Source organism: Coregonus lavaretus, assembly GCF_964263955.1.
Source record: "Coregonus lavaretus genome assembly, chromosome: 28".
Lineage (NCBI taxonomy): Eukaryota > Metazoa > Chordata > Actinopteri > Salmoniformes > Salmonidae > Coregonus > Coregonus lavaretus.
This window is the reverse complement of record NC_140015.1, coordinates 38,762,693-38,773,075: the sequence shown is the minus strand read 5'-3', so window position 1 is coordinate 38,773,075 and position 10,383 is coordinate 38,762,693. Positions and strand designations below refer to the sequence as shown.

Here is a 10,383-nt window from a genome sequence, read left to right as displayed (position 1 = left end):
TTAGATCTCCAGTTGATCCATCGATATTAGATCTCCAGTTGATCCATCGATATTAGATCTCCAGTTGATCCATCGATATTAGATCTCCAGTTGATCCATCGGTATTAGATCTCCAGTTGATCCATCTATATTAGAGTTGATCCAGTGTCATCACTGTAAATTATGAATTCATGTAATTATTGTTGCGTGACGTCAGTGTTCTTCATTTCTAGATGTCAAAGGTCAAACATGTGTGGCTCAGTTGGTAGAGCATGGTGCTTGCAACGCCAGCGTTGTGGGTTTGATTCCCACGGGAGACAAGTAGAAAACGTATGCACTCACTACTGTAAGTTGCTCTGGATAAGAGAGTCTGCTAAATGACTCAAATGTAAGTATGTGTTCTAGCAGTGCTTTTAGTTATCAACTGATGGGAACAAGCATCATGTATCATATTGGGTTAATGACTGCAGTGCCTGTGTGTCAGACTGGTGCTTTTTTCAATGGACCGAGATATTGGGATATTCAAAGCTGCAAGGATTTTACAGTGGACAGGGTTGGTTTTAACCAGATGAATCTGGAGGAGACAGAGGGAGAGATGGAGGGAGGGACGGGACGGGGGGGGAGGGACAGGGGGGGAGGGGGGGAGGGAGGGAGGGAGGGACAGTGGGAAGGAGGGAGGGACAGGGTGATGGAGGGATGGTTGTAGGGACAGATGAAGAGATGGAGGAAGAGATGGAGAGATGGAGGGTGGATGGAGGTAGGGATGGAGGACATTACCGTTACAGAGATCTGACTACACCATATGACTTAAGCAGACATTATCATGACAGAGATCTGACTAGACCACATGACTGGAGCAGACATTATCATGACACAGAGCACAGATGAGACCACATGACTGGAGCAGACATTATCATGACACAGAGCACAGATGAGACAGCTCAAAGAATGGACTCATTATTCCCACATCAAAGACAGTACCAAGAGTTCTCAGTACTCTGAATTTCATGTTCATTTCAATCAATTAGCCTGATAGGTACTCCTGTAAGCTTAGGCCTGTCTTGGATAGTTGGATTTAAGAGCTGGAAGATGATCAGTCAGATAATTTGTATCTGAGCACATTATTGTAAGAGCCTGCAGACATAGCCACCCGTCACAGTGTGGGTAACCTCGTGACCTTTTCCCAGGCTAATTGCGCTTAGCGTTTATACATAAGCCTAGAACACCAACTAACAAGTCTGGCCGACGGGGGAGTGAACTGATTTTTATTTTAAAGCTTTGGTCCACCAGACGTTCCCAGCATTGGGAGGAAGTGTCTGCTGAATGACTTTACAGAGTGGGTTTCAGCAGCTGTGTTTTAGTGGAAATGAACGGCTTCCTGTCCTCTTTTTGCAGACTATTGTTCCATGTTCAGTGATAATGCATTGATGATGCTAGTTAGGGTGATCTGATATGCTAATCAGTACATTGTATGTTTTTGGTGAGTGTGTGGTGCGTGAGTGTGTGTGTGTGTGTGAGTGTGTGTGTGTGTGTGTGTGAGTGTGAGTGTGTGTGTGAGTTTGTGTGTGTATGTGTGTGTGAGTGTGTGTGAGTGTGAGTGTGAGTGTGTGAGTGAGTGTGAGTGAGTGTGAGTGTGAGTGTGTGAGTGTGTGTGTGTGTGTGTGAGTGTGAGTGTGTGTGATTGATTGTGTGTGTGTGAGTGTGTGAGTGTGAGTGTGTGTGAGTGTGAGTGTGTGTGTGTGTGTGAGTGTGTGTGAGTGTGTGTGAGTGTGTGTGTGTGTGTGAGTGTGTGAGTGTGTGTGAGTGTGTGTGTGTGTGTGTGTGTGTGTGTGAGTGTGTGTGTGTGTGTGTGTGTGTGTGTGAGTGTGTGTGTGCGGCCCCTGTCTGTGTGTTGTTGTATTATGATTGAACATTGTTCTCCTCTCTCCAGGTCCACTATGCAGCGTGCTCGTGGAACGCTTTGGTTGCCGGGTAACGGTGATGGTGGGAGGGGTTCTGAGTGGACTAGGCATGGTGGTCAGCGCGCTGGCCAGAACCATCACAGAACTCTACATCACCAGCATCATCGCAGGTCAGAGGGAAAACACACACACACGGTCTTGTACAACTAACCTTGTGGGGACACACAATTCAGTCCCATTCAAAATCCTATTTTCCCTAACCTAACCTAACCTTCCCTAACCTAACCTCCTAGCTCCTAACCCTAAACCTAATTCTAACCCTAACACTAATTCTAACCTTAACCCTAAACCCCCTAGAAATAGCATTTGGCCTTGTGGGGACTAACAAAATGTCTCCAGTTGGTAACATTTTTGTTCGTTTACTATTCTTGTGGGGACTTCTGGTCCCCCTACTGGACTTCTGGTCCCCACAAGTATAGTTAAAGACACTCACACACACACACACACACACACACACACACACACTATAAACCCCCCAATATAAGACTTATCTTTCTATGAGGCATTATGAATCATCCTCATCAGTACCTCTGTCCTCTTCTCTCCTCCACATACAGGGTTGGGGTTCTGCCTGTCCTTCCAGCCCTCTGTGACCATGATGGGGCACTACTTTTTGAGGCGGCGGGCGTTCGCCAATGCCCTGTCGTCCACTGGCACGGCCCTGGGCCTCAGCACCTTACCCCTGCTGGCCAACTTCCTGCTGGGCCAGTTTGGCTGGAGAGGCAGCTTCCTGGTCCTGGGAGGGCTGCTGTTGAACTGCTGCGTGTGTGGGGCCGTCATGAGGCCCCTGGGGGACAAACACAGAGGGGCCCCGAGGACACTCACTAACAAGGCTGCCCAGGGGCTCAGCAAGCAACCAATCAAAGGTCCTCTCCAACAGGAGAAGGAGGGGCTTAAGGCAAGACTTAGGACAGCACTCAGTGACCTTGTGGTGTTCCTACGGAGACACATGGCCTTTGACCTGTTGGTCAGTAACCCTCGTTACCGTGCCTATGCCCTGGGGGTGACGTGGATGATGTTGGGGTTTGTAGTTCCCCTGGTCTACCTGGTGCCCTATGCTACAGCCCATGGTATGGAACCGGACCGAGCCGCGCTGCTGATGGCCACACTGGGCCTGGTCAACATTGCTGTGAGACCCGTGGCGGCTGTCTTCTTCGGCCTGCCGCGCTTCAGGTACTGTAGCCTGGATGTTAGAGGTTAGGCGTGGGTCAGCAACCGGACCAGAGGGTTGCTGGTTCGAATCCCAAGCAAGAAAACATTTAATAAAAATTAGGTGATCTAAAAAAAAATAAGGATAATAAATTGGTCTCCTCTTACTCTTCCTCATCTTCCTCCTCTTCCTCATCCTCCTCCTCCTCTTCCTCATCCTCCTCCTCCTCTGCCTCATCCTCCTCCTCTTCCTCCTCCTCTTCCTCCTCCTCTTCCTCTTCCTCCTCTTCCTCCTCCTCTTCCTCCTCCTCCTCCTCTTCCTCCTCCTCCTCTTCCTCTTCCTCCTCCTCCTCTTCCTCCTCCTCTTCCTCCTCCTCCTCTCAGGGGCAGTGGCTGTTTTGTGTATGTGTTTGCAGTAGCCCTCCTGGTCAACGGGCTGAGTAACAGTATCTGTGGTGCGGCCGCCACCTTCCCCGTGCTCCTGACCTACGTGGTGATCTTTGGTCTGTCCATGTCTGTGATTGGCTCTCTGCTCTTCACGGTACTGATGGAAACGGTGGAGATGAGCCGCTTCTCCTCTGCCCTGGGTCTCATCAGTATGTTAGAGAGTGGAACACTGCTGATTGGACCGCCGCTCGCAGGTACTGTGTATTGTGCGTGTCAGTGGTGTACTTCTACACATTTTGCAATGAGCCAAAGATAAACATTTGCAGTTTTACAGCGAATTTCCTTTAATTCAAAACATTTTTGCCATGGCTTTTATGACATGTTCATATGCTATCTGGGGAGTGGGGAGGGGGGCAATCCCAATTTGTATTTTTGGGGGGTTTGGGGCCCCCAGAGCGGGGTTCCGCGGGCTCTGCCACACTGCGGGAGCTGTGGGGATGTGTGGTACACCAGTGGTGAGTGTGTGTGTGCACGTATCTTTGTCCTTTTCACTGTATCTCAGTGTGAGAATTTCCCCATACAATATGTTTGGTACAGTATGGTCTTCTAGTCTATGGCATCTAATGTTCAAATCCTATGTGTGTATTCTTTGTCTGTTGTACAGAATCAATGACTTCCCCTACCGCATGTCAAGTTATTTACAGTCTAATTGTATCATTGTTGGTCAGTAGGTGGCCAGCATAACAACAGGTGGTGGTGTTGGACACAGTGACTCATATAGACATAGATGTTAAGGTTCTTGTCAAGTTATGGCCAGTATAAACGTGTTATGTTATGTGAGGACTGAGGAGGGTATGAGTTTTGTCACACGGGGAAATGGAATGTTCCGTCCGCTGGATTCCCATGTCATAGCTGGGGATGTGACTGGGTCATGTGCTCTGTTTTCCACTGTGTGTGTGTTTGTGTCTGTGTGTGTGCGCGTGCTTGTGTCAGGCGGGTAGCAATATCTGGGTCGACAGGGAATGGCTCTGTCCTGTTCCAGGAGTCACTGCCCAAAGACATAACCCTAGGCAGGAGAGAGAGAGAGAGAGTATGTATGCATGCAAGAATGTACTTGCGTGTGTGTTGGCATGTGTGTTCAGGGCAGAGGGCGGGGCAGGCTGACTGGAGGAGGGAGTGGCCTAGTGTACCCATGGTCTCTGGTTTCCAGCGCCATGGCAACTCAAATGTCAACGCCTGGTGGTAGCCTACTAGCCCAGTGGCAGAGCTGTGCTGAACTAGGATCCAGTTCAGATGAACGTGCTGTGAGGACACACACTGCCACGCTTAAATATAGCTGTTCTCTGGCTGTTATAGCATCACATGTGGTTGTTGATACAAGCCTTCTAGGAAATGCTTATGTACTGCTTATGAACTGTTTTGTGTGGGTTATGAACGTGTTATGACATCGTAACGTAGGTACCCTTCGAATAAAGTGTTACCCAAGTCTTTCCTAACGCTGTGCGTGTCTTCATGTGCCTCTCTTCCAGGCATGTTGGTGGACAACACAGGCCAGTACTCTTATGTGTTCTACGCCTGCAGTGTGACCGTCTCCTCCTCTGGCCTCTTCCTCATCGGAGCCTTCTACTATCTGGACAGACAGAAGGACAGAGAAGAGAAGAAGAAATCAGGTCCTCCTGCTGCTATCACCCTAGCCCCTGACTGCCAGTACCGCCATGTTCCTTCTACACAGGGAGGGAAAGCAGCAGACACTGTTTATGTCACCAACGTGTGACGTACTAATACGCACGTGTAACCCAGTGAGACAAACTGTGTACCTGCCTGCCATAGAATTACGTCTAGAATCAGAATGAAGTAAGGAGGTAGCCTTCCACGAGCCTTGGTCTGTAGGAGCCGCAACAAATCACAGGAACTGCTCACTATGATGAATCAATGAATGATAGGATCTCTGTGGTGCCTGCTGTCTGCTGTCTTCATAGGGAAGAACTGGGAGGTTACACACGCACTACTGTTATCATCAATGTGATGCCTATGTACGTACATACGTATCCAGGCATGCACAACACAACAGAGTTTGCACACAGATTTAGTCTGGATTTGGAAGTCACACTCTGTCACATGCTAGCTCTCCCTCCCCTCTCTCCCTCCCCCGCCTCTCTCTCTCTCCCCACTCTCCCTCCCCTCTCTCTCCCTCCCCACTCTCCATCCCCTCTCGCTCTCTCCCCTCTCTCCCTCCCTCCCCTCTCTCTCTCCCCACTCTCCATCCCCTCTCTCTCTCCCTCACCTCGCTCTCTCCCTCCCTCCCCTCCCCTCGCTCTCCCTCCCCACTCTCCATCCCCTCTCTCTCCCTCCCCTCTCTCTCTCCCTCCCTCCCCTCTCTCCCTCCCTCCTCTCCCTCCCCTCTCTCCCTCCCTCCTCTCCCTCCCCTCTCTCCCTCCTTCCTCTCCCTCCCCTCTCTCCCCTGTCTAACATACGGCCCACTGGTAGACGCTATAGTATCTCTGTCTAACATACGGCCCACTGGTAGACGCTACAGTATCTCTGTCTAACATACGGCCCACTGGTAGACGCTACAGTATCTCTGTCTAACATACGGCCCACTGGTAGACGCTACAGTATCTCTGTCTAACATACGGCCCACTGGTAGACGCTACAGTATCTCTGTCTAACGTACGGCCCACTGGTAGACGCTACAGTATCTCTGTCTAACATACGGCCCACTGGTAGACGCTACAGTATCTCTGTCTAACATACGGCCCACTGGTAGACGCTACAGTATCTCTGTCTAACGTACGGCCCACTGGTAGACGCTACAGTATCTCTGTCTAACGTACGGCCCACTGGTAGACGCTACAGTATCTCTGTCTAACGTACGGCCCACTGGTAGACGCTACAGTATCTCTGTCTAACGTACGGCCCACTGGTAGACGCTACAGTATCTCTGTCTAACGTACGGCCCACTGGTAGACGCTACAGTATCTCTGTCTAACGTACGGCCCACTGGTAGACGCTACAGTATCTCTGTCTAACGTACGGCCCACTGGTAGACGCTACAGTATCTCTGTCTAACAAACGGCCCACTGGTAGACGCTACATTATCTCTGTCTAACATACAGCCCACTGGTAGACGCTACAGTATCTCTGTCTAACATACGGCCCACTGGTAGACGCTACAGTATCTCTGTCTAACGTACGGCCCACTGGTAGACGCTACAGTATCTCTGTCTAACATACGGCCCACTGGTAGACGCTACAGTATCTCTGTCTAACGTACGGCCCACTGGTAGACGCAAATAAATATTTTTAAAAATGTTGGCCTAACAACGAACTCAATCGACATTTAAATGATTAAAACCAAATCATAACTATTTAGAAATTATAATGGACCTACATTTAGTCTCTTCACTCTGTCCAGCGTGCTAACAGTCATCAAAATGAAAGCTAGACAGTCAGGGAGCATAGAAATGTCAAAAACCGATGGATAGAGGACATTTTGCACCTTTTGACGGCAAGAAAATATATACCAATTTTAAGGGCGGCCCTCCGGACCTTGGTGAAGACTGAATGCGGCCAGCGGGGCAAAATGAGTTTGACACCCCGTGCTAGAGCGGCGTTGTACTGCCAATAAAATGGCCAACCTAACTTTTTAGTGCTTTAACTGTTTCACTGTAGGAGGAGATTATGGTTGGTTGTACACTGTCACCATGACAACACTGAGTATGGCTATGAATGTATTCCTGCACCTTTTTGAATATCCTCTGTGACTTCTCAGATGCCTTGATATAACTGAAGATGAAACAATGTCAAGGATATACATATATTTTGTATTTTATTCAACTTAATTCTGAAGATTTAATATTGAATGTTTACAGAATATTAAACCTTTTCTATGAAAGTAAGTTGATTTGTGTTCATGTGTCAAATTTGTTTGATGTTTTATTATCACTGTATAATAATAATCTGAATTTGAGGACAGACCGGATCGAATAGGCCTTCAATTTTAATGCAACAGCTCTGATGTCATTCACTTCCTGCTACTTTCTCTTTTCCTTCCACTCACCTTTACACTCAACTTTATCGCCACCTTGTGGAATGTGTGATGTGACATTGTTTTAATATTCTTCATGAAAAATTGCCTATAATGCCTATTTGTCAAATTTGGTGTACTATTAAAGATATTGTCCAGACTGTGCCACATATAAGACGTGCCTCCATTAGCGTGTCCAGTCAGTCACAACTCAGATTCTTATCATGTCTTATCTGAGTCTTTTTTAACCTGACCAGTTTTTCCCCCCAAACAATATTCTGGTAAACACATAATACTGAAGACTGTGTCCAGTAAAAGCCCTGATCAGTCAAATATCTGATCAATTAGTTGATAAATTATCTGATAAATTACCTAATCAATTATCTTATCAATTATCTGACCAATTACTTGATCAATTATCTGATCAATTATCGTCTTTGGCCTTTCAGTGACAGGCTCCTATGATGGATGGGGAAGTATGTTGGTAGCTTGAGGGTTGAAAGTAAATGGACTAATTCAACTTCATTTTTCACAGTTTCCTTCCCCCAACCTGGGCCAACCAGTGAAAGCCCTGACCAATCAATCATGTTGTCAATTATCTTTTTCAGTCTTTGGTGACAGTCTACCATGGAGGCCCTGTTCAGTCTGGTGACAGGTTACCATGGAGGCCCGTTCTCTTCCTTCTGTCAGTGTTGACAACAGTTAGTGTATGTGAAGCACTTTGGAAGCTTGATGGTTAAAAGTAAATGAACTTATTATTTTCGGTTTTTCACAGCTTGCTTCCTCCAACATGGCCCAACCTACATTTCCAAACACCCCACAATACAAGCCAGAAAAAATGAGAAAAATATCATATAAAAAAAATATATATTTTAAATCGCAAAATGAACATTTTGTGTGCTGACCACCCTCTTTTTTTCACCAAACAACCCACCCTGACATACCAAGCTAAAACCGTTGCCTTTACAGTGGGGGAAAAAAGTATTTAGTCAGCCACCAATTGTGCAAGTTCTCCCACTTAAAAAGATGAGAGAGGCCTGTCATTTTCAACATAGGTACATGTCAACTATGACAGACAAATTGAGAAAAAAAATCCAGAAAATCACATTGTAGGATTTTTTATGAATTTATTTGCAAATTATGGTGGAAAATTATTTGGTCACCTACAAACAAGCAAGATTTCTGGCTCTCACAGACCTGTAACTTCTTCTTTAAGAGGCTCCTCTGTCCTCCACTCGTTACCTGTATTAATGGCACCTGTTTGAACTTGTTATCAGTATAAAAGACACCTGTCCACAACCTCAAACAGTCACACTCCAAACTCCACTATGGCCAAGACCAAAGAGCTGTCAAAGGACACCAGAAACAAAATTGTAGACCTGCACCAGGCTGGGAAGACTGAATCTGCAATAGGTAAGCAGCTTGGTTTGAAGAAATCAACTGTGGGAGCAATTATTAGGAAATGGAAGACATACAAGACCACTGATAATCTCCCTCGATCTGGCAAGATCTCACCCCGTGGGGTCAAAATGATCACAAGAACGGTGAGCAAAAATCCCAGAACCACGCGGTGGGACCAAAGTAACAAAGCCTACCATCAGTAACACACTACGCCGCCAGGGACTCAAATCCTGCAGTGCCAGACGTGTCCCCCTGCTTAAGCCAGTACATGTCCAGGCCCGTCTGAAGTTTGCTAGAGTGCATTTGGATGATCCAGAAGAGGATTGGGAGAATGTCATATGGTCAGATGAAACCAAAATAGAACTTTTTGGTAAAAACTCAACTCGTCGTGTTTGGAGGACAAAGAATGCTGAGTTGCATCCAAAGAACACCATACCTACTGTGAAGCATGGGGTGGAAACATCATGCTTTGGGGCTGTTTTTCTGCAAAGGGACCAGGACGACTGATCCATGTAAAGGAAAGAATGAATGGGGCCATGTATCGTGAGATTTTGAGTGAAAACCTCCTTCCATCAGCAAGGGCATTGAAGATGAAACGTGGCTGGGTCTTTCAGCATGACAATGATCCCAAACACACCGCCCGGGCAACGAAGGAGTGGCTTCGTAAGAAGCATTTCAAGGTCCTGGAGTAGCCTAGCCAGTCTCCAGATCTCAACCCCATAGAAAATCTTTGGAGGGAGTTGAAAGTCCGTGTTGCCCAGCGACAGCCCCAAAACATCATTGCTCTAGAGGAGATCTGCATGGAGGAATGGGCCAAAATACCAGCAACAGTGTGTGAAAACCTTGTGAAGACTTACACAAAACGTTTGACCTGTGTCATTGCCAACAAAGGGTATATAACAAAGTATTGAGAAACTTTTGTTATTGACCAAATACTTATTTTCCACCATAATTTGCAAATAAATTCATTAAAAATCCTACAATGTGATTTTCTGGATTTTTTTCCCTAAATTTGTCTGTCATAGTTGACGTGTACCTATGATGAAAATTACAGGCCTCTCTCATCTTTTTAAGTGGGAGAACTTGCACAATTGGTGGCTGACTAAATACTTTTTTCCCCCCACTATACATGACTGTGCGCTATATAGCCTACGACCCATGTCATTACCTGTGACCTGTAAATACCCAATCAGACCAGTTTAGATAAGAGTTAAACATTTCACTACACGTTGTGATTCTCTCTCCTGAAGCCTTTGGTCAAAGGTCCCTCCAGTCGCCTCCTCTCTCCTGCTCTGTCCTTCTGGGACCTCAGACCAGGGCTCCTCACCTCCTCGGACAGCTCAGTGTGTTCTCTAGAAGGGCTTTGTTACAACCTCTACAGGTGGTCTCCTCTCTCCTGCTCTGTCCTTCTGGGACCTCAGACCAGGGCTCCTCACCTCCTCGGACAGCTCAGTGTGTTCTCTAGAAGGGCTTTGTTAC

The 10,383-nt window shown here is 47.0% G+C and overlaps 1 protein-coding gene across 1 annotated transcript; it reads left to right on the top strand.

The window, feature by feature from the left end:
• Window positions 1–675: 675 nt before the first annotated feature.
• LOC311103262 (monocarboxylate transporter 6-like) lies at window positions 676–5,250 on the top strand (the record flags this gene model as incomplete). Its single annotated transcript, XM_084144796.1, has 5 exons — window positions 676–736; window positions 1,910–2,050; window positions 2,498–3,113; window positions 3,474–3,730; window positions 5,006–5,250. The coding sequence occupies 5 exons, from the start codon at window positions 676–678 to the stop codon at window positions 5,248–5,250; spliced, it is 1,320 nt and encodes a 439-aa protein (XP_084000922.1).
• Between the last annotated feature and the right edge of the window lie 5,133 nt (window positions 5,251–10,383).